This window comes from Dermacentor andersoni, chromosome 7 (genome assembly GCF_023375885.2).
Source record: "Dermacentor andersoni chromosome 7, qqDerAnde1_hic_scaffold, whole genome shotgun sequence".
Classification (NCBI taxonomy): domain Eukaryota; kingdom Metazoa; phylum Arthropoda; class Arachnida; order Ixodida; family Ixodidae; genus Dermacentor; species Dermacentor andersoni.
In genome coordinates, this window is record NC_092820.1 from 23,602,126 (window position 1) to 23,627,062 (window position 24,937).

Genomic DNA, 24,937 nt, shown 5'->3' on the forward strand with positions numbered 1-24,937 from the left:
CTGGATATCTTCCACTTGCATGGAGAGAAGCGATTGTGATTCCCATTTTGAAGCAAGGTAAAGATCCTTCGTTGGCGTCAAGTTACCGCCCGATAGCCCTCACAAGTTGCATTTGCAAGCTGTTTGAGAAAATGATTAATCGGCGACTCATACATTTCCTGGAATTAAGCCAAATGCTTGATCCCTTTCAGTGTGGCTTCAGGGAAGGGCGGTCCACAATTGATCACCTTGTGCGCATTGAGGGAAACATTCGCGACGCCTTTCTACATAAGCAATATTTCCTATCCGTGTTCCTCGATATGGAGAAGGCGTACGACACAACGTGGCGCTACGGAATCTTGGGAGACTTGTCGGGAATGGGCATCCGTGGCAATATGCTCGCCCTAATAGAAAGTTATTTGTCCAACCGTACCTTCCGAGTAAAAGTCGGTAATGCACTGTCACGTCCTTTTACGCAGGAAACTGGTGTACCCCAGGGAGGTGTGCTCAGCTGCATTCTTTTTATTGTTAAGATGAACACACTACGTGCTTCACGGCCACCGGCCATTTTTTATTCCGTATACGTCGACGATATACAAATAGGCTTTAAATCCTGCAACCTCGCAGTATGCGAGAGACAGGTACAGCAGGGCCTGAACAAGGTTTCCAAGTGGGCTGAAGAAAACGGATTTAAGATCAACCCCCACAAAAGCTCTTGTGTTCTTTTTACTAGAAAGAGAGGCCTGGTTCCAGATCCTTGTGTTCAACTGTGTGGACATCAAATACCCATAAACAAAACACAATTTTTTAGGTATTATACTAGCTCCAAGCTTACTTTTATACAGCACATTAAATATGAACTTACTTAAAATTCTATCCCACTCAACATGCAGTAGCGACAGGAAGTGTCTGATGAATGTTTATAAGAGCCTAATTCGATCACGATTGGACTATGGTGCCGTCGAATATAACTCTGCCGCTCCGAGCGCACTAAAGATCCTAGATCCTATCCACCATCTAGGTATCCGCTTAGCCACTGGTGCTTTCAGAACAAGCCCGATTGAAAGCTTATACGCGGAATCAAATGAATGGTCGCTCCATCTACAGAGAAGTCACATCAGCCTTACATATTTCCTAAAAATACACTCTAATCATCAACACCCATGTTTTAACACTGTTAACGATATGACCTGCTCTACACTATTCCATAATCGTCCTTCTGTAAGAAAGCCTTTCTCACTTCGAGTGAAGGAGCTTTGTGATGAGATACATGTCCCACTCCTCGAGCTTCGCCTAATGCATCCAACCAAGTTGTTACCGCCTTGGGAGTGGCAGGTCATAGAATGTGACATATCCTTTTTAGAAATAACAAAACACGCACCAGAGATCGAAATACGAACTCATTTCCTAGAACTCCAGCACAAGCACTCCGGCGCACAGTTCTACACAGACGCTTCGAAGTCTAATGCCGGGGTGTCGTATGCTGCCGTCGGCCCATCCTTCTCAGAATCCGATGTACTACACCCGGAAACAAGTATATTTACGGCCGAGACCTACGCATTACTGTCTTCCGTGAAGCATACAAGAAAATCAAAACTCCAATAGTCAGCGATATACACAGACTCCCTAAGTGTCGTGAAGGGCCTGATGTCACTTTATACACACAAAAATCCAGTACTTAATGAACTATATTCCGTCTTGTGTAAAGCGTACAGATCTAACCAGCATATCATAATATGCTGGGTGCCTGGCCATAGGAGCATCGAGGGTAACGTTCTGGCGGACGAGATGGCCACGTCAATCGCATCGCAAGCTGTTAACCCTACCGCTGCGGTGCCTGTCACAGATCTGAGACCTTTCTTGCGAAGGAGATTGCGAGACCACTGGCAACGCATGTGGGACGCGGAAACGGATAATAAGCTCCACCTGATAAAACCACAGTTAGGATTCTGGCCCTCTACTGCAAAATCACGCCGAACAGATGTCCTATTCTGTCGTCTCAGAATAGGACACACGTTTGGCACCCATAATTTTCTACTCACCGGAAGTGAGCCTCCAACCTGTGCTAGATGCGGGGAGAGGCTGACCATACTCCACGTCCTCCTGGAGTGTCGGGAAGCCGAGAGAAAGAGACATTTTTCATTAGCATACCGACAGCACATTCCTCTTCATCCTGCAATGCTCCTTGGTCCAGAACCGCTTTTTAATACAGACACAGTGCTACGTTATCTTAGAGATGTGGTCTTACATGTTATTAGTCCCATGAATTCGTAGCGCCTCCTCTCTCGAGAGGATGCCACTGCGATAATTGTTTTGAATAGCACATGCCTCCAGGCCCTTGTGTTTCAAGGGCTCTAAGGAGGCAGTAGTGCTCTGGCATTTCTCATAATCTGATATATTTTACCTATCGTATCATTCTTTTTATATGCATCTAAATGTTCATAGTACAAGTCATACGTCATCGCCATAATTTTATTACACAGATTTTACGCGCTTTAGAGCGTATATTTTAAGGCCCCTTTACAGCCACGACACACCAATTTCATAGTAATCATAGTTACACCGCACACCCACTACCACAGGCATGGCGCTCTTTGGCCATTCCTGGCCCTTGCGCCATGAAACCCCATACATCATCATCAAAAACGGGACTCAAGGGAGGCCATCATCAGCACAATGTACAATAAAGCCGAAAAGGCATATAAAGAAGTTTGTTTTTGAGGACGCTGTTTTTAAATGCACTAATAAAATCACTTTTCAAACTTGCCTGTGACAAAGGACGAGGGCTTAGCATACAATGGGCCATTTTATAGATTGTAGGAACTTCTTAAAATCTCTCTAAACTTCTTGCGAACATTTAAAGGTTGCCTTCCTGGAAGAGCTCTAGGCATTTGTAAGCACATAGCCCGTTTGATAGCTACGTATAAAGGGGTCCTGGAGAACATTTTTCGAGATCTGAGAAACAAATTCTACCGATGAGTGCAGCATGTTTCAAGCAATACAACTCAATAATTTTTTTAAAAAGGCCTCGTATAAGCAAAGGAAGCAGGAGCATGATATATACGTGCCTTATTACCCCTCAATTCAATGGTTCTTTCCAGCAGGGGCAGTGTCAATAACAATGACAGGTCTATCACACCTCACCTTTACTTTTCCAAAGCAAACTTATGGATGGGCCTCAGAAAAAACATTCGAGTGATAAAAGAGTGGCGATGCATTAATAATTGTCGGTTTTGACTTCCTAATAATCTGTAGAGAATCTCGCAGGGTGTGAACACAAGTAATTCATCAAAAAAAATTTCCCTATGACCATTCTCTATGGGCTGGTACCATATAATGTCAACTGGAAGCTGGCTACCACTTTAAAAAAATGGAGAGCAGAAGCCTTCTGGAAAGTGGACGGTACGGACTGCTTGTTAGCTCCATGTGCTACATGCAGAATGTTTGCTTGGTAAGATCAACAGGTGGTACAGTGCTGCTTTAGAGCATTAAAATAGCAAGAGAGTTTCAGTGTCATCTGCTTTTATATTTGTCGCTCAGATAAGCCAAAACAAAGGCCGACTTGTGCATATTGGTCTGCACAGCAACACAGTGACAAGCTTTGCAGCCACAGGCAAAATGAAGGTGCTACTACAGCAGACATCCATTAAGTCAACTCCAGTGTATTAGATCCCAAACAAAGGTTCTGGCTGAAGCCAATACATTTCCATGGGACGAAATATTTTTGTTATTCAGTTCCTAAAATTCAACTTTGTCGGAGAATTCATACTTGGCTGGTCATCGCACATGTGTTAGACCCTAATGGTGATTGCATTGGTTTTAAGAACCCTAATAAAAAGACCAGAGTTGTTCAATGAAACACATTGCACAGTTATTTTATAAAAAGCTTACAGGGCAGTGCAGGCAGCTCCAGACAAGGCGATGCAGCTGCATCTTCGTCTTCATCCCCATAGCAAGCATCATTGCCTGAAGATTTATGCATGTACAATTATTTTTGAGGCACTATACAGGGTGTTTCACATAACTTCAGCCAAACTTTGAAAATATGCGGAACGAACCAAGGTAATGTTGCTTGCCATCGCTAGGAGCTGCTCAGATTATTTTTATATTCTGCTTAAACACATAATTAGTCTCAATTAACTTTCCAGTATTATAACTAAATGAAAAGTGTCAAGGAGGAAATTGTAGAGCAACATGAGAAACTCCCGATACAGCTTTCTGTTGCTCAATACATCCTACATAAAAGTGTTTTTCCGAGAGTGAAACAAGCCCGCTAATACACGCAAAATTGCCACACGACTGGCTGCTCAAGGTACTTTGCGTGTATTCGCAGGCTTCTTTCATACTTGGAAAAGCAATTTTACGTAGCACGTATTCAGCAACAGAAAGCTGTATCGGGAATTTTTCATTTTTTACAATGTTGTCGTTGGCACTTTTCATCTAATTTGTGAACATGATTAATGAAGTTAGAGATAATTTAAAAAAAATGTCAGTATCACCAAGCGACAGCAAAAAACATTAGCTTGGTTTGGTCCAGCTACATCGCATTTGCATATATTTAGTTTGGCTCAAGTTACGTGGAACACTCTGTACACTAAATTAACAATTCAGAACTTTTCAAAGCAAAGGTAGTCGTGAAAGAAAAAGTCGGCTGCTTAAATAGGATGAAGCTCAAAAAAGGGGGGGGGGGAGAAAATCCATACAGCTTTCTTGAAGAAAAAAAAGTACTGCAGTAAAAGAAAGATCATTTTGGTTCATGTACTCAACAATATACCACCATTTTTTGGGACAGTTATAGAGCTACCCAGGAGGCAAGCACATGGCAACACAAGGTTAAATTAATGTGGAAGTTGCTGCACTGTATCCTGCTAACGTTTATTGCATGCACTTCGACTTGCCAGTTCTGCCTGATGCCTACATCTGCTAGCTTCCTGGTCAGCCGTCAGCAAAACGACTGCTCTGTAAATGTAGCCCTGATCTAAATTTGCCTTCCCCTCTCCCATAAGCACAAGCATAAAAAAAGAAAACAGACGCAATTACCCGACTGCTCCGTTGTGTCCACACCAGACAGAGCTGCTCTTTTCGCTCTTCTTGTTGCCTTGTCATAAGTGCCTTTGAACAAAGAACAAATATTTCAATACAGATTATAACAGACACTAGAACAAGCAAGCTGCTAAGCTGTGCAGGCAACATTCTGCAACAGACAAATGTCATGAACAAGAAATTTGTGACCACTGCAAATGCCCACAGCAAACTGCAGACATTGTGCACAAGGTTGCACAGCTATGATGACATCAAAGTATCAGTGGTACAAATTAACATAACACAGGAACAGAAGAATGAGACTAAAGGATTAATTTGCCAATGTTTTTTTTATTCTTTGCAAGTTTTCAGTTCCACAGTGCCCACAGCCAATGTTATGACACATCAGACTGTCATGCCCCTGAGAATATCTTAATAAAGAAAGAGCCAGTTATTACAAGTCCCTTTCACAATGCAAAAATGCAGATTGCATTTGCTATAAATTAGAATGGAAACATTCAAATGGCAAAGAGGTGCAAGCCTCTAGGTGCACTGTTTATAAATTTAGATGTTAAAGAAGCTATTGAAATTTCTAAGCTAGTTGTACACCTGAAAGCTATTGGTCAAAAATGACAAGAGTGAATGGACTGCACAAAAGTGCCTGTTAATATTCAAGCCATTGCTAATTATAAGGCTACAGGCACTGCAAGCTAGACAGGAGAAAATTGTTCATAAGACACCACAAAGGCTTCTTTAATTTTCTGGACATGCAACAACGGTGCTTGCCAACAATAATTAGGACTTTATTTTATTTATTATATATTTATTATTTACACGACTTCATCATGCATAAACCTTAAAACAAATTTTAAGGGGGGCACGACAGAACTGTGTTCGTCCCAACTACCGTGGTCTTAAAGGGACACTAAAGAGAAAAATTATTTCTTCTGCATCAGTAAATTACTCGTCAGCATACACAAAGAAAAGTAAGTGCATGTTCTTCAGAGTCCAGTTGAACTAAACTAGTATTCATAACGCCCAACATCCATGTAGCAAAGCTAAGTAATGAGACAATGTTTTATTTGTTCTAATTGTCAAGATGTCAATTAGGTAAATGCCATCAGAACAGGCTGTTTCCAGCAAGGAACGCATTATGTGCTTATTTTTTCCTACAATGAGCGACCCCCCCCCCCCCCAATATATATGAAAAAGATAATGTGCATGCATTTGCACGGCCATGAAACTGTCTTGAGTAAGCAAACTGTCAATTTCCTCCCTTCTGTTGCTTCCAAGCTCCGATATTTATTTATAACACAAATATTCTTTCCACAATGGACCAACAGCTCCCCTATATTATTAAATACCAACACAAAAGAAATCCACAACTCTGAGTGGTGAGCCTGCGACGAACCGTTTACTGTTCTGCTGAGACTGTTGGATGGCACTGCAACCTTTTGAACCTGGGTGCGCAGACACATGTTATGAACTGGGGAGGAAGAGTTAACTTGTGACACAGGTGTGGATGGTAATGTAAATGATAAAAAAGCACTGTGTGATATATTTTGCAACGACCAGCAAGAGACGGTAGAGTACAAACAGTATTGTTTTATATCATTTTAGTTGCATGCGATGAACTTTCTTGAAATCAATCCCATATTGATGCAGAACATTCAAGGTTTGATCTAATTAATTAGTTATATAAGAGATGCCTCAATGAAGAACGATATATAGAAACTGCGACGAACATATCCAAGCAAATGGTTTGTCATTTACAATGTATGCTATGTGCACATCCCAAGTTAGGTTAGCGGTGATATGTGCGCCAAGATGTTTATACGAAGATGTATGTTCCTGTAATGTTATTTAGAAGATAAACAGGCATTGTGTTAGTAGATCTAGACACACACAAATTTACACTTAGTAATGTCTAATTCCAGCATGTCAAAAATTTAGAACTGTGTCACCTATTACAAGATCATTTCAGTCTTATATTTAATCTCACGTGTCTAAAGCAATACCAAAAAATACTAAATCAAGCAAAAGGCCGATTATGTTATGAATGTAGTCACTTACTGCACCTCGCCATCACGACAACGGGATACGTTCTCCAATCTTGTTGTGGGGCAACTTTGTTCTGGATCATGGTAATTACTTCTGACCCCCTGACACTTTCGGGCCAGAAGCAAAGCTCTTGATTTTGTGCCAGCCACGATGTTGGCACAACTGCCAAGCTGTCGTTCTCCTCAGGGAACTTCACGACCCTATATGGTTTCGGCATCCTGCATAGACAAAGCAGTTGAGGAGGTGGCCAGAAGGTTGTACCAATTTCATTCACTCATAAAGCACTGCGCGAGTCAAAATTCAGGCCAAGAATGCTGCTGCAACAATACTCAGGCTAGAACTTTTCAGTAAGAGTTCAATATCTAATGAGATGAGGAACTGAGGGGACCAATCTTTTGTTACAACTATATGAAACCAGCAGACAATAAAGCAATGAAATGGAAAGGAAGAAAGCATAAAAGTAATTGTGAATTTTAATTTAAAGGGAGAAATTATCAGGAAAAGGGAAATGAGCGTGGACAAGACGGCAACTGGACAATGTTGGAAACAAACCCACCAGCTCCCACATACACTGCTGTAACGTTTGTGCTGTGGCAATTATCCTCCCATCCACTTATTTTGGCACTTGCTCTTCTGTACAAAATCTGGCAATGGAGTTTTAGCCAGCACCGTTTCAGGTCATGGCAGCAGACGAAGCATATGCTGTTTTAACCACAGGAACCATTCAGTAAAAGAAACTTAGGAGCAGGCACCTGGTAATGCAGATGTGGTTTCGGCTGCCATCAGCAGGAAGTTGCCTTTTCATCAACATCAATCTCTCATTACACTTATTCATCTAAATTAAAACAAGAGCCATCTGTCTGTTGGATTCATTATGTTCTGCGAGGAAGCAGACCATGTAAGTATCAGTCATGGGAGCAATATTTGTAAAGGAGGTGCTTCGTAATCCCTCGCTGGTGAAATAGTGAATAGGCATCTCCATATATCAACCCATGAGTCGCTAGAGAAATCCCCTGTACTGCAGACCCCTTACCCCGAGCGAGTCCTCAAAGCAGACATAACACACTCCCAACTTCATATACACTGAAGTTGATAATGAGTACCATCACAGCAGCAGAAAATTAGTGGGCAACTATAGAATGCAAACCAGGCTTGCCTTAGGCTAGAATATGGTGCAACACCTTATTCTGAAAACAATAGGCAATTTGAATCGGAAGGCAGCTACACTAAAATGCTGTCCTCAGAACAAAATAAACTTGTTAACTGACCCATCTTTGCATTTCTTTTATGAAAAAAAGACAGAATGCACCATTGTCTGCCTAAGCAGATCCCTCTATTGAATTGTGACTTTTTCAAGATCTGAAATGCTTTGTTATGCATGTTAACAAGCCATAGTATGACAGATAATCCTTGTCACTCTGACAGACAAGTGCAGCCAAGCTAGGTCTGGAACAGAATCCAATTTCTGAATTAGACTTTGGGAAAAAGTAAATTAAATTCAGAAGTCAGGCTCTAATTGCTGAACAATCGCCAGCACCTCATTTGAACACCCCACACACTTGCAGAAATCTATTGTGCTAATGACCTTTTGGTGGTGAAAGTTTTTGTTGTGCAGGAAAGCGAAGTTGCCAGTTTTGCAAAGTGTTCATTGTGTATTATCCACATTCCGCGAACTGGTCTTTCAAATGGATTTCCACTGTATGTTCCATACTTGTGATGAAATGTAACAGTGAATGCAATGAAAAGACATGTCTGGTTTGTAAAGGACGAAAATCGCCTTTGTGGCAGCGCGACTGTCCCGAAGAAGAAATTGGTGTGCAAGTTGGATACAGAACCACTTCTACTGATGTAAGCCACCTTATAAACTCGCTGCGAAGCGGGTTGACACTATTGCAAATTATCTCGCAATTTCTGCCTAAGGATGCTGGCAAGACATCAGCACCTCGTCTAGCGTGGCAATGTTCGCATACAATTGCCACGAGTATAAGGAGCCATTCTACGCCTAGTCTCTGTGTCGAGTACGGGGCACGCTGCAATTTTGCTAAGTTTTTTTTTTCTATGCAGTGAATCTGCTTTAGAAGTTTTGCTAAAGGGTCCATTGGATTCCACAAGCCGTCCGCTATTTTCAAGCGCCGTTTGTTTAACATAATCGATCCACGGCATAAGGCTGGAGGTTTCTGTGCAAGCATGCGAAATCGGCCGTTTTATTAGGCACGTATCCTTTTGCACGACGTACATTCTCGTCTCCCATGAATACAGCTAGCGGAAGCTGGTGAACATGTTAGCTCTAAGTTGTGAACATTACGTGGCTGAAGCGAAATGATACACTCTGACCTCATTTTGTGGCACTAAACCATACCACTCGTACGGGACGAACAAGGATCACTAAAGAAGACTTTTAGATAATTTTTCAGCTGCATTACTGTTCGCATACAATTCACGTGGCTTTTTTTTTTGCACCACCGCAAGAGCAGCGTCGGAATTCCTCGTGATACGACTCATTTATTTCCTGGCCGGCACGTTTGCGGGCGGACTCTGCTGCCCTAAAGGATGCCAGAGCTGACATGTGGCCGGGTGACATTCGCAGATCCCTGACAGACCTCATTCAAGATATGGTGTAGCTATATTGCGCAAGTTGTGCATGAACTATACGCTTAATCTCTTTCTGCGCTTCAAAAGAGCGCTCTACGCAATGCCATTCCGGAGTATAGGACATGTGCGCATGATCAGAGCTCATCTCGATATCACATAGTACGCGACCGATCACCTGGCCACACGTGCGCTCGCTGCATATTGGGCACGTGCCGTTAACTACGCACATACTCACACACGACGTTGACCCGTAGATGAGAATGCATATAAGGTACAATCCCGACAAGAAAAACCTCGTACGAAAAAAATAAAAATAAATGCGTACTCACGTGCACGTTGGGAACAAGGAAGGCTATGGCAAGACTGTCGATGGCGATGGCGCAACGATGTCCAATAGAACGTACCCTGGACGATAGACGATAGGAGAGAGAAAACCGAGGAACCGACGTTCTTTTATAGCCCCGAAATTTCTTGGCTTCACTATGCGCCACCTCTCGAATTGCCAGTGCAAAAGTACATTATTACTTCATGAATTACGGCTCGTCATACGCAATGAAAACAAACGCACCGGGAAGTGTGTTCGAGTCGCGCGGGTCGCACCAGAATCAGAGAATGACAAAAACAAAAATAGTGTAATAATTATTGTTTTAATCCGATCCACAATCCAGCTTTCCGTGGCGGCTTCGCTACGGTTCGTATGTGATGTAGGTGAATCGAACGCACCTAAGGTACGTTCGATTCACCTGCACCAGTTCGCAAAGTGCTGCACCTCGCCATTCGTTACAAAAGGTGCAGAAAAGGCGCAGAGCTGATTCGCGATTATATTGCGCCCTCTCTACGCTCTCTATTGTCGGCGCCCGCTTCGTGCAGACCACAGCCTATTCTTACACCGTGGTGCAGACGTACAGGTGGTGGTATACAAACTTTATTTAGCAGACCTACAGGTGCGAAGCAGCGGCTTAGCAGACGACATAGCCCATATGCGCAAGCGCCGTTAAAAGCCCGCATACGTGCATCTGCCGTGTCTACACAAGCGCGGGTGTATGAACGGCTCAGAAGCTGATCATACCAGAAGTTCAGGATCTTTCAAACTTACACTCTAAGCCAAAAAGGTCTAAAAAGAGTAGGGGGGTTAGTCTCTTTGGGGAGCAAGTGCATTGCCACAACCATTAGTCCCTGAAGGACGAAGCATTCGTCCCTTCGAGAGTAACTGCAAAAGGATGAACTGTTCCTCCTCTAGCAGTTGCTCCCAAGGGGACTAACAGATGCTCCTTGCACATGCTCCCACAAAGGGCTAAATGTTCATCCTTCAAGATGCTCCCCCTCAGACTAAGAGTTCGTCCTGTAGGACTAAACATTCATCCCTGTACATACTCCCCACGAGGACTAAATCTTCATCCTTTCCAATCCTCCCCCTCAGACTAACAATTTGTCTTATAGGACTAACAGTTTATCCTCGCAGATGATCCAGTGGGGAGCATCACTTTCTCCCATAGGACCAACTTTTACACTATAGCTTTGCACTGCCAGGGATAAATTGTTCCTCCACTGAAGATTAATGTTTCATCCTCAAACGTTCCATATAGAGCCTTCTCAGTGTCTGCCTTGGCTGAGGGTTGCATGCTGCAACTTGGTCAAAACATTGTCACAACAGAAAAGTGGGGTGGGGGTGTGAAAAATAATTTATTTTTCAAGCATCATAAATGCTATGCACGATTACTGCTTCAGCAATGTCTGTGCCACACGGACAAGTGGTGTCGCTTGTAAGCCACTGCTTACACTAATCAGGCGGCACTGCAGGTCAAAAGTTTTCAGTGCTTTTGCACAAAAAACAATGTCAAAAGTCCAGTACAATGCCATTTGTGTGGCGACAGCTTGTAGTAGGTTCGGCGCCTGGATCTCCAGCGCTTCCAGCTGGACCGTAAACTCTGGCAGCTCCACAATGTTGCCGGTGTAGGTGACAGTTGGTACAACGTGCACCGCTTCAGGCTCCTGGAAGAGTAATGCATTGCAAGTGGCCTTAAGAGTAATATCATTCAGAAAAAGCAGTATGTATTCAGAATAAGATACATGACGGGTTTAGGCATTTTAAATTTTTTTCCCGAAATCTGGCAAAATTTTTGTTCTTTCTGCTAATTTCTACCCCAAATATTCTTTTCAGTGAACAAATCTCAGCAGATGAACTTTCAGTGGCTTTTTGATCAGCTCACTAATTTTATTGATGCTGATATGAGCAGTTATGATTTCATAATTTGCACTTGACATTAAGTTTTACAGTGCCCAGAAAAATGTATTGAGAAGCAGCCTTGCAAGTGTGCACTAACACAAACAGAATTACCACTTATTTGGAAACGTTATGCAAGTACATGGCTGGAACAAACACTGCAGAAAGTACATCCTGTTACCAGTGAACTTGCACAGTTCAGCCACCACAGAAACTTTAGCATAAGAAGTGCACAGCCCCATGCTCCCCAGCTGTCTGCATAATTTACTGTCGCCGCTGAATTTATTTTTCAGGGGACGTAAAAAATATGAACTTTAGTAAAAAGAAGTAATGATTGCTAAGGCAACAGGGGCTGATGAGTGATCTCGACTTTGCTAGGAGCCTTTTGTATCAAGCACACTCAGTTTATACGGATTCATAGGTGCCCATGAATTGCTGTCTTAGCGCTCAGATTGTTTTAGAGATGCTTTTCTGCTCTAATAAATGGTGCAAAAAATTTTCTGCACTTTCACATCAATAGCATAGGCACCTTAGGTATAGTCATGTTGCTTTTTCAAATCAAGGCATTTTCTAAAATGAGTGATTTATAATAAGCATAAAATGCGTACTTTATGCCTATTCTACAGTTTAGAAAGTGCCCTATTAATGAGACATCAAGACATCTCGTTAAAATAATGAATGCAAAAGTTGTTTCCCCTTGCACTGCTGCGTGTTTCATGCATCTATTTTGCTGCTGCTGTGGGAATATGCATATACTGAACTTCAGAACAGGCATAAAATAGGCCTTTTATGCTTATAATAAATTACTGGGTTTAGAAAATGCTTTCCATTTGAAATATCCGACACATGGCTATACCTAAGGTGCCTATTCTATGCTTGTACACCATTATCAACCTTGATAGTCTATTTACATACAAAGGTACAACCGGACATGGCAAAACCATTGCACCTTACAGCAGCTGTGAGCATTCTAATGTGTTTCTAAAAGAATGAAAGAACTCACGCGACTGCACACAAATGCCTCAACCCGTTCCTTCACCAGGCTGGGCAGCACAAATATGGCCGCGGTGAGCATCAAGTCTGAAAAATAACAAGGTGGTAAAAAGAAAGATTAATAAATACGGCAAATATGAAAGATGAACTAGCCTCTTGCCGCATACTCAAGTCCAACATCCTGCTTGCTCTCTTTTGTTTGCATTATATACTATATGCACAGCAGTTTGTATCCCCTAACTTTGAATATACAAAACCTAAAACTCTAGTAGCCACAGGCGTTTGTTCATTCTGCTCTTTAATAATAGTGGTAACCACAAGCAGGGGTGCCGATGCTGAGATATAGTGTTTGCCACCTGCCTCAAGCTTGGGTAGCATGCACATGACGTAAGTCACTAAGCACCGTTGCCACAGTTGCAGGCACACTACACGCTTTTAATAGATCATAACCAAAACATTCTGTGCTGCTGAGTCCTTGTGCAGGACCACTACGTGCATGTCGCTTATAGAAACGGAAGCAGCTCATTGTCGCTACACTGATGCATGGTCAGGAGTAGAGCACGTATGAAAAAACCTTACTGCACAGACACTCCCATGGCATACACATACACATGGTTCTCTTGCCAATGACAGCATGAGCTTAGTAGGAAACGCACTGCACACAGCTAATTAAAAATGTTTCACTCTAGGTGACAGCAGGTGCTGCATTTCCATGAATTGGCACTGGTTTTCACTCAGTAGGAGATTGCTATACGGTCATTTCATACAAAACATCCCAGACACCTGAAGTGACCATCAGCGATTTTCTTGAAAAAATTGGGCTAAGTGGCTACTGTGTGCATGAGGTTTCACCAAAGTATTTTAGTTGCAAAAAATGTTTTGATGATGTGAGCGCTGAGATCTCCGCAAGGAAGCAAAAGTTGGTTGCAAGTACAGTGTTTTAATCAGGTCTGAAACTAGGTGCAATCGCAAATTTTATTTTAGACCATTGTATTGGCATTTTCATATGACGTCATAATTGAATGCATTTTACAATTTTCCATGTTTATTTGGCTCAGTAAAAATGCAATAAAAGTAGCATTTTCCTAACTTTTTTCAATAAACTGCGTTATTTTTTCAGCTACTATAATTTTTCTCCCTTTTTGCCTGTTGCTATAGTGTATGCTAAATATAATTTGGAATTATTAATAAATACATCTTTTGAGAAGAATACCTCCAAAGTTGGCAGGAAATGAATTTTATGCAATATTCAAGCCAAATTTAAGCATTAAGGCTCTCCTGATAAAAGTATGCCAGATAGCTCAATATACGCACCAAGCTCTTAGCTTGCGATTTAGAAATTTTCGTTCGAGTATATTTTGCCTGGAGCATGAAAACAATATTTGAAGTCGACATCCAACATCACCAACAGGCACTCTGTACATGCCGCTGCTCTCGTCGTCTGCGCGTTGTCTGCTCTTTTCCTTGTCATCTGCCACCCAGCAGACTACGGCTAGTATATGGGGTGATCGTTTTTCAGTTTTATGGAATTTTTCAAAAATCCCGTGTTGCAGATATCACTATTCTAGTCCTTGAGCTGAATTGTTCAGAGAGGTGGACATGCACCAAAAATCAAAACACATCTTCAATAAAATTACGAGCGCTCACTAATGAACTTCCTAATTAGTTATTGTACGGCACATATTGATTGTCAGATGTATTCATTTATAGCGTCCTCGATCACCCGCACCGGTGCGCACCGGGGCGCCTTGGTGCGCACTTTCATCCTCGATCAACCGCACCGGTGCGCACCGACCATCCTCGATCACCGGAAGCGCACTCTGTTGGAGCGGTTTTTTGTTGCACCGTGTCGCACCGAGAAAATCGGCGGTGCGCCGGGGTGCAATCCCAGCAAGCACTGCGGGACGTGCGACGCGCGCGCGCACTGCCGACTGCAGAACCGCGGACGCTCTGGCCCGATAGCTGCGCAAGCTGCGATTGCAACGAAGTTGACGGAGTTAGCTAGTGGAGATGTCCGCAATGAGAAAGGAAGCGCTCCTAGTTGCTGCAATCGATGAGCTTTTTTCAAGTTCGTCTGACAGCGAAGACGACATGCTGATAGACCTCGCCCAGAAACAATGCGGTGAAGAGCGGCCGAAAGTGGACAGGTTCGTTGAGCGGGTCGTCAGGATTAATTATAAAATCCATTGGTGTTTGCTTGCAACCAGGTATGTCGGAGCACGCAGTTTGACAAGGTTCGAGCGCTTGCCGCAGATGCTCAGCACCTGCAAACAACAATATGTGCGCGCGCGCGTGTTCGCGCACGTTTTTCGCGCCAGGGGCAATGTAGCGCTGCAGGCAAGCACGCTGCACGGGGTGCAAAAAAAAAATTAAATTATGGGGTTTTACGTGCCAAAACCACTTTCTGATTATGAGGCACGCCGTAGTGGAGGGCTCCGGAAATTTCGACCACCTGGGGTTCTTTAACGTGCACCTAAATCTAAGCACACGGGTGTTTTCTCATTTCGCCCCCATCGAAATGCGGCCGCCGTGGCCGGGATTCGATCCCGCGACCTCGTGCTCAGCAGCCCAACACCATAGCCACTGAGCAACAACGGCGGGTGCACGGGGTGCAGTTTTGTCCTCGATGTTGACCCTCCGCAGTGCGCCACCACGGCGGTGCAAAGAGCACCATTCTGGTTTCGGGGCAACTCCGGGGCAAGGTGATCGAGGACGCTATTAGAATGAATTTCCAGAATTGAACCGACGTCAAAATACTTTCTAAAGTATGGGATGAAATAGTTACTCTTGTACTTCAATGCATAAAAGCATTTTGTTAAAGAAAAGTAAGCGGACCAACAGTGAATCTTTACGGAGAGTTTGATGGCGCATATCGAAACTGGTGGCATTCTGGAAATTCATTCAAAGTGGATATGCCTGTCAATCTCACCAGCTACAGTGTGTAAATTTCAATACGTATTTCAATTAGGAAATTGATTAGCAAACATTTGTTATTTTGTTGAATATGTGTTTCGATTTTTGATGCAAGTAATGTCCACCCCTCTGAACAATTCAGCTCAAGGACTAGAATTATGGTATCTGCAGTAGCCAATTTATAAAAGTTAAATAAAACTGAAAAATGACCACCCCGTACGCTAGCTGTTGAGTGCTGGGTGGCAGATGACGAGAAGAGCAGACGACAACACACAGACAACAGCAGTGGCATGTACACAGTGCCTGCTAGTGATATTGGTTGTTGACTTTAAAAATTGTTTTCTCGCTTCAGACAAAATTTACTCAACCGAAAATTTCCGAATCACAAGCTAGGAGGTCAGTGTGTATATTGAGACATTTGAAATATCTTGATCTGGAGTGTCTCAATGCTTAAATTTGGCTTGAATATCACAAGAAATAAAATTTCTTGGCAACCTTGCAGGTATTTTTCAAAAAAATAATTTTATTCTTAATTCCAAATTATTTTTAGCCTGCACTATGGCAAGAGGCAGAAGGGGCGAAAAATTATGGTAGCTCAAAAGCAACGAAGTTTATGGAAAAGATTTCTGAAAACGCAACTTCCATTGCTTCTTTCTTTACTGAGCCAAAAAAAAACAATGAAAATTCTAAAATGCATTCAATTGTGATGTCATATGAAAGAAGGATGCCAATACAATCTGTTATTGCACCTAGTTTCAGACCTGAATAAAAAATATGTACCTCCAACCAACTTTTGCTTCTTTGCAGAAATCTCAAAGAGCACTCATGTAAGCAAAAAATTTTCTGTAACAAAAATACTTTGGTGAAACCTTATTCACACGATAGCCATCTAGCCCATTTTTTTCCAAGAAAATGAATGATGGTCACTTTTTGTCTGGGGCGTTTTGCATGAAATGACCCCATACAGATGTGCACAGAGACGTCGGGGAAAGCAGGGCAAGTCGGCTGCCTGTTCTACCACCATATCAGCCGCTGCACATGTTCCCTGTCATGGTTTGTAAATGCTCCTTGGCATTGCATGGCAATGAAATCTTGTTAAAAGTTAGTGCTTTGTGCTGTCTTGTGTATCCCAGTCATTCTATTTGCACGCGTAATGCGAAACGTGGGATCATTCTTAACTTACGGCAAGTTGTTTTTTCATCAACTTTCATTGCCATTAATTTAACATTTCTTTAATTCAATTCGTAAGTACAAATAATTTCCCCTACGTTGTCCTTTGTGTCATTGTTTGTTGGCTTCTCATGATACAAGTGTTTTCATGTGGCACAACAAGAAGTTAATGTACCTTTGCTGAAAGTAACCATACCGTTCTGCTCCGGTTGGGGGACGCCATCTTTCATTTTCTGCAGCCCTATAAGAAAATCTTCAAGGTGGCGTTTCTTCTGCGCACTTTGAAGGATTTTTTGTGCTATTGGGTCAAGCACTCCTCTCAATACATCAAGCAGGGTCACATTAGTGATTGCTTTAAATTCCTGGAGGACCTAAAAAGTACAAAGTTAAAAAGCGAGAAATTAAGAGCAAGAATTCCAGGCAGCTTTATGGTGTCCGGCACTACAGGAGTGCTTCAATTGCTGTGGTAACTGGTTCATTAAGTTGACACAGGAATGGTGAATAATCTCGCAGGACTGTGATGTTTGTATATCTACAATTGGAAAACAGCCTGGTGAATCAAATAGGATGCCACCTCCTTTATCACAAGATCTTTAACAGTGGCTCGAGAAGTAGGATAGAAATAGAAGAAAGGGTAGAATTGATGCTTTAATGCCGAGATTTACAGAAATTGAGGTATTACAGAAAGCTCACTACATTAAATTATGTAAAAATCCATAAGCAGGAAAGAATATGCGAAAAACAGAAGAGCCGATTTGGCTTCATGCAGACAGTTTTTGGCGACATGGTCAATGCAGAGTCCTTGAACACTGTGCAGCTTATAAGTTCTCAAGCAATTATCTCATTAATCATTGAAGACTGCATGCATTAGGTCGCACTAAAATGTACGTCGTGTGAGAAAAGAATGCACAACAAATGCGTACCACGCAGCCAACAGCAAGGGCCGGATATTTTTCAACAATGTCCTCGACACTTGGCGTTTCTTCTGAAATCCACTTCCTCCTCTCAGCAAATGTGCGCATCATAGCATCAAGAGGTAAATGGTGTCCGGAGAGGCTTTCCTTGCCTCTTTCTGCATGGACTCCACATGCATGAGCAGGCTCATGTCATCCTCGGCATCGCCTATGTCATGAGCCTGGAAAGGCAAGCACGGTTACGAAATACAGGATTTTCATGTCATTTATGCAATATGTTGCACCCCACACACAAAGAGAATGGCATGGCTGCAAGGAAAAAGGCCTAAACTACAATCTATTTTCATAATAAACCTTGGTAGTCTGGAAAACAAAAATACATACAGTCGAACCAGGCTATATCGAACTCGAAAAAAAAAACACCTATCAATTCGATATAGAGCGTAATTCAATATAAGCCCGCTAAATAACTGGATGTCATAAAAGTGCATAAAATTTGTAAAATCACTTTAGTGGTGAACCTAGCTTAGTTTCGCATGAAACAGTCCTGCATTTTCTTCTGCTTGAGCAATTTCGCTGTCTGCGACGCACGCACTTCTCCACATTGTCTAAGGAGTCGCAGTCGAAGCAGCTGAGGCCGCAACCTTCCGCATTCCCGCAGAAGCACCAGACTAGTGCAAGCGCACCAATAACTTTGAAGGATGTGGGCAAAGGACCGTCGTTGCTTTCCTCATTGTGCCCACTTTCACTTGTGCTCGGTACAATGTCGGCAATGTAGTCTTCGTTTTCGGGCTCTCCCGTGGTCCCGACACCATTATTTGCACTAACAAACTTATCCACCGTTGATTTGTCAACAGCTTCCAAAAATTCTGACAGCTGACTCCAAACTTCGGCAACGGCTTCGTCGCATTTATCAGAATTTACAGTCATCACCAAGCACGCAGAAGGCGTGCCGGCACGGCTGAAGCGATTTTGAATAAACCACTCGTACACGGCCGTGCGTACGCGTCGGGCACCACGGGCATCGAGTTGCGAGTTTGGCCACTTTAGCCCTAATCTCCCCCTTATTCTTCGAAGATCATGTTGAGAGTGCTCCTCGAAATCTTGCATGCTGCGGGGACATCCGACTTCTCACCGCGTTCAACTCGATTTAATATTTCGAGCTTCACGACGAAAGGCAAATTCTACCGCTTCATCACGGCAACACTGCGGCAGAAGGCACACAAGGCGCGCACACAATTAACCAGAAAAGCAGCGAGACAACTCGCACTTCCGCCATCTTGCGCGACGACGGCACAATAGCCTCCGATTGGCTGTCTGAGCAAGCGCTGCGGGAGGGCCAAGATCATTTTTTGCAGGGGGGTGGTGACTGCTCGTCCAAGGCAGCGCATTCTTGGTAGGGAGAGTGGTTGGATGGAGCTGCGCCGCCGGGATTCCCCACCACCGCGAGGGAAAGCCAACTACTGGGGGCACTTTTCTGCCGCTCGACGTTCGATATATCGGGAGTTGCGGCTATTTTTGCTCGATGTAAGCGTAATTTTTGCTATATATACTCATTGTAACTATACTGTGTCCAGAAATTGTTCAGTATATAGAATAATTCGACTTAAATGGGTTTAATATAGGCGGATTCGACTCTAAATCATAAAATTCAGCTTATAACACAAGGTTTTCATAAAACAAACACATTTCTTGCATTACATCCAGATACCAACGTGTGAAGATATCTTAAGAAGAAAATGTAGCCTTTAAGCAACTAACAATGGTCAAACAAAGAATGTTACCGAGATTGACAAGGGGACTCGTCTGCCTCAAAGCAACAACTGGTCTGCTTAGCAGTGAATTTATATAAGCAAAGGTCACTCTCCTAGACAGGCAATGGAGGAAGATGAGAAGAAGCTGGTGTATAGAGTAGTGTGAAGGAAGTCAAAGTGGTCTGTAAAAAAGGGGGGGAAAGGTGGTGGTGTTTAGTTCTTATAAGACGGGGACAGGTAGGGGCACTGCTGTTGGTTCTTCACTGAGTGGGGACAATAATAATGGGGAAGGACCCACACATGCAAGCACACACTGCAACATGGCTGGGGCCTATTTCCAGAAAACAGGAAATAGAACAATGTGCCATTTAGACCTTTAAAAGGAGAGTGAATTTCTCGCATGGAAGAAGATATGCTATCCCGACATTTCAAAAGCAAGCTTTTTCCAATATCCAAATAATTGTCGTTCTTGTTTTAAAAAAGAAACATGCTTGCACTTCATTCCATGTGTCATCACTTGGCCTTTTTGACACTGCACTTATCAGAGGAACACCAATCTGGTCATTTCTTATACTAAGCAACCCAAGTTTTTTGTTTTAGCCTTACCCCGTAATAACTCTTATGGCCCCTTTATTATGTTCCTCCAATGTGGCTGTGGCAGATTGCTATATGAAAGCAATTATGTCCTCGATGAAGATCTCTCAGTCGAAATGACAGATAACCATTCAAATAATTTTTTTGTCAGTTTACATGATTAGAAAATAACTATTCTTAATAGCTTAATTACATACTGTTAAATTTTGGTGGCACCAATCCTTCCTGCATAATACTTTGGTATTCATTAAGTAGGATATTATGGTAGATGTCTTTACAACTGTACAGCCCATTAAATGTTCAGAATAGAGTGCTACCTAAACAGCAGGACTGTCCTCAAAAGAATGAGACACTTCACTACATACAAGAGATGGCCGGGAGATTCGCTTCTGTGCGACCTCCTCAGTGTGCCTGGTTCCTTTGACAGGCAGGGAACCAGCGGCCTCATCTTGAGTCTTCAGCTTTCTCCTCTGATATTTAGCTTTAAAGCGGAACTGCACCCGCCAGGTGTCCTGCAAATAAATTAAGCAACTACTTAAACTTTTTTACACATAATAGAAGTAACAGTCAACACAATTAATTAGCAGGAAAATCGCCTCAATTGAACACAGTGAAGCACGATCATGTACATTTCAATGCGTGCTGTTGAGTGCTGTCCAGACTATTAATGACGGTGCTGCCAATTACGGCATAATGTTGCGGCCAGTGCAAAAATTGACTAGCATGTTGCCCTGCCCCTTCTATGTAACAGCCAACATTACAACTGGTGCCAGGGCATTGCCTTGCTCTGTAGTGTGCATATGACACTGAACAACAAAAATTTATATTACACATTGTGTGCCAGCTAACTTTTGGACCTGTACACTTATTTTGCGCATTGACAGCACAGAAAATGTTACATGTGCTTACATATCCAGTTCCTGTTGAGTCAGCCAGACCGGGGAACTTTGTGATGAGCTCCCTGGCTGCTTCTTCGTATAGTTTTCCTGGATACCTATAGAAAGCAAAAAAATATATCAGAAACTAATTGTAACCACACTGGCAGTTGCACATGCAGAGCCTTTTTCGAAATGTCAGTGGCCTCAACAGTTACATGCCAGAAGGTCATCCAAGGTGGCAGTACAGCACATAAGCAAGCATATTGTTAGGTGTAGAAAGACCCCTCACCTCCACCAGAATGTTGCGTGCAGAAAGACGCAGACGCAAGAAACTATTTACAGGCTGTTTACACTGGAGCCAGAGCGCCAGGCCGACATTCGCTCGCATCAAGGGCACAGCCCCACTTCGTCGTTCTCGCGGCGGCTCGTCTTTTGAGCATCTCGTGATAATATCGTAATAATATAACTGAAGAAGCCTGTTCCAAATATGTTAACCTAGCTTCTTATTTCCTTTACTTATTTATTTGTATATACTGCAGCCAAACATTTGGCTATAGCAGGAGTAGGAAGAGAAGAATGAATTTCACAGATACATTCCAACTAATAGCTGTAAGAAATTCATCTAAAGGGCATTCATGTACATTCCCAGGCAAAGCATTCCAGCACTGAATCATATGAGGGAAAAAACTGCACAAAACCAAGCCTAAATGAGAACTATGCGGAAAAATACTTCGAGCATGATATTGACGAGTATTTGAGGGGGCTGAAAATTAAATATAATGCCGAGAACAACATGGCGAACTTGCATAAATGTGCAAAAACTTCAAACAATCAAAGTGCGAGATTTCTGGAGTGTGATAACGTTCAGGTTGGAAAGGTTCCAAGAGGCTGAAAAATATCTATCATACCGACGACAGATAAGCCTAACAGCTTTTTTCTCTTACTGATTCTAACAATTTAACGTCTTTTTTATGATGGGGATTTCATGTGATAAAGGCATACTCCAATATTGCGCTTATTAGGGTTATATAGGTTAATAGTCTAGTATGTTTTGGCGTGGATCGAAGCATGCACTGCAAATAATCGAGGCGTCGAAGAGCTTCTTGCATGTTAGTTTAATGTGCAAAGACCAAGTCATATAGTGCAAAAAAAAAAAGAACTCCCAAATATTTATCCCAGGAAAATCAAACCTTAAGGAGCATACAGAAATACGCTCACTAGCCTGCTGCTTCTCGGTATGAGAGACAAAAAGATATGAAACAAATGCAGTGCTAGCTAGAGGACTGCAGGAATTTGAAAGAACCAAGGAACTACACATTTTCCTGGGTTTCTGCAGCTAGCATGGTTTTGCTTTATCTCTGATGCCCCATTGTTTCTATATATTCCTAACAATAACCTCATATGTGCTGCCAAGTTTGTTTCGTCACCTTCACCCCATCACACATGTGCAAGTCCAGAAACATGGAAGGAACTTGGAAAGCACATAAAGTGTGTCACTTGATAATTGCGCATGCACTATGCGTCACACAAGCTTTTTAAAAGGGACTACATATGTGGCTCCTGAATGAACAACCCTGCAAATACTTTCACCAGAGTATGCATTGTGCCCTTGCACAGTTATAAGGTAATGCCATGGCATTGACACTTGCACAGTACTATTAAGACTCTGGTGGGTTCCACAATAATTTAAAGTACTAGAAGCTAGCATCAGGTTATCACTGAGCTGCGCTCCACACAAAGGAAGCAATGCTGTAAAAGCTGCGAAAGTAGTGCAGTCATGGAAGTTTCACTAGGCTTGTCCTGCAGGGAAGCTGTTTATCAGCACATTCTCCAGAACAACTGTTTTCTTGGTATATTAAAACAACACTTCTGGCATAATTTTATGTTAAATTTCATATAGTTGTACACCTTTTCACTTTGAAAAGGTGACCTGCTATTTTGGCTGCAACACCTAGCGGTGCGCTGTGGTCACTTTGGTCATGATGTGGTAAATATTTTCCAACTGTGAAGCTTTTCATGTAACCGATGTGTCACATTTTTTGACGCACAAGTACGAGACTTAATAGAATTACTCGACACATAGAGCATTTTTCGGTCTATAAGTCGCATCTTTGCATAAGTCACGTTCCCTTCAAAATGGCAGTTTTTCGAAAAATAAGATTGTATATGAGTTGCACCGAAAACGCGGGACTTATATTTTTCACTTTCCTGGTCGCAAATGCAAGCAGTGAAGAAAGTCTCCCTAGCCTTCACAGTATTGCCTCCTAGATAAACACAGTACATGTCAGTGCCATTACAGCAATTTGTGTTCTGTGCTACCGGATTTTTCAAACATGCTTAAGTCCTTTATGGTACAAGAAATGCATGGAAGCATAATTTGAAAAAAGGTAGGTGTGCAGACACAGACACAAGAGAAGAGAATGAGACAACACAAATGCCAAATGTCAACTGAAAGCACACTCTGTGGTGGAAAAGAAAGAGACAAAACTCATTTTTGCATGCTCCAGTACGCTAGTGCCATCTGTCAATCAGGAACACATGCAGGCCTACACCAGAGATCTTTTATGCTCTATTAGTCACTGAATAATACAACGACCTGTCTGCCCTACGTAGAAACGGCCGCAGCTGAAAGGAACTTTATATTGGTGTGGTATTCTTGCTGCATTGTTGTGGTATCGGCACCGAGGACATACCGTGGTGCTGTCTACCGTAAGCATCCGATTATGTAGAAAGTAGGACCACGTGCAGAGCCCCTGCTACGGTGTCGCCCACTGCTAGCCTTTGCAACGCATGCGTGCAAAATAACAGCCTGTTGTGGAAAGTATTTTAGCCGAGAGTCTGATTCAGTTGATTTGTATGCTGTGTAAGCAAATCCTGTGGTTAATTTTCATATTTCTGTGCCTTTATTATACAGCTTTGTTGTGAATTGGTACTGCAAATACATTCTGCTGGTATTGACGATGAAGCTTCTCTAGAAGGCAAACGCTCGTTAAAAAAAAAAGGTGGCTGGCTCTACAAAACAGTGACAAATTACGGTGTGGGAATAGATTCACCCTTCATATCTGCATGAAAACGATGGCAACGCAAAATTATTGAAGGGAGTGAAACGAGCAATCCGCCCGCACTTATTTCAAGCTAAAAAAAAACTTTCTTTTTATACCGTGCAGGAAGTAAACACGCAGCTGTCGTTGCTACAGGTATACTTGCACGCGGTATCACAACATACTGAGTAACGGCGTTTAGCAAGGCTGACAGTTGGGCAAGTTGGTGAGTATTGATGATAATGTGTATGTGAAGCATCCAACAAAATAGGATAAAACAGAGAAAACAGCGACTGTCTTGCTCCTGATAGACAGGTGGCACTACCATACCCAAGGGTGCGTAGATAAGTTTTGTGTCTACTTTCTTTTTGCCACAGAGAGAACTTTCAGTCGATAGTCTGCATTTGTGCTTCATTCTCTTCCCTTGTGTCTGCTTTCAAATTATGAATCCATACCAACTCAACTTACTGTCGTTCTAAGCTTGGTAGTATTAACAATTAGGTGGGGTGATGACTCACTATTGCTCATTGATTACATCACATGTTATGCTTTGTACTATATTAAAACATTGCTTGCCTTCTGTCTTTATGTGGGGCAGTGTGGCTTATCGTGGTGTTCAAACGCAGCTTTTATCGAATAATCTTTTGTTATGTATGTGCACCAATGTATGTTCCAATCAAGTGAAAAATAAGTCAACTAGCCCCTTACAGACTTATATTGCTCGAAATCCTGTACTCGAAGCATGGACAAGGAAAAAAAACTATGTATGTGGTGTAGACATTGACTGCTGCTGTTTTACTAA

General features: G+C 42.5%; 1 protein-coding gene across 2 annotated transcripts; it reads right to left on the reverse strand.

Annotated features, from left to right (window-relative positions):
• Positions 1–11,348: 11,348 nt before the first annotated feature.
• LOC126538935 (uncharacterized) lies at positions 11,349–21,202 on the reverse strand. Of its 2 annotated transcripts, XM_072289563.1 has the most exons (6): positions 21,126–21,202; positions 20,582–20,728; positions 17,878–18,089; positions 17,151–17,325; positions 12,882–12,958; positions 11,349–11,646 (listed from the first exon to the last, which is right to left on the reverse strand). In XM_072289563.1, exons 3-6 carry the CDS (start codon positions 17,977–17,979, stop codon positions 11,371–11,373), a joined length of 630 nt encoding a protein of 209 aa, XP_072145664.1. In that variant the 5' UTR covers positions 17,980–18,089; positions 20,582–20,728; positions 21,126–21,202; the 3' UTR covers positions 11,349–11,370. The 2 variants fall into 2 exon arrangements, with proteins under 2 accessions (XP_072145664.1, XP_072145665.1); XM_072289564.1 differs by lacking the exons at positions 20,582–20,728; positions 21,126–21,202 and having other exon boundaries at positions 17,878–18,570.
• Positions 21,203–24,937: the final 3,735 nt, after the last annotated feature.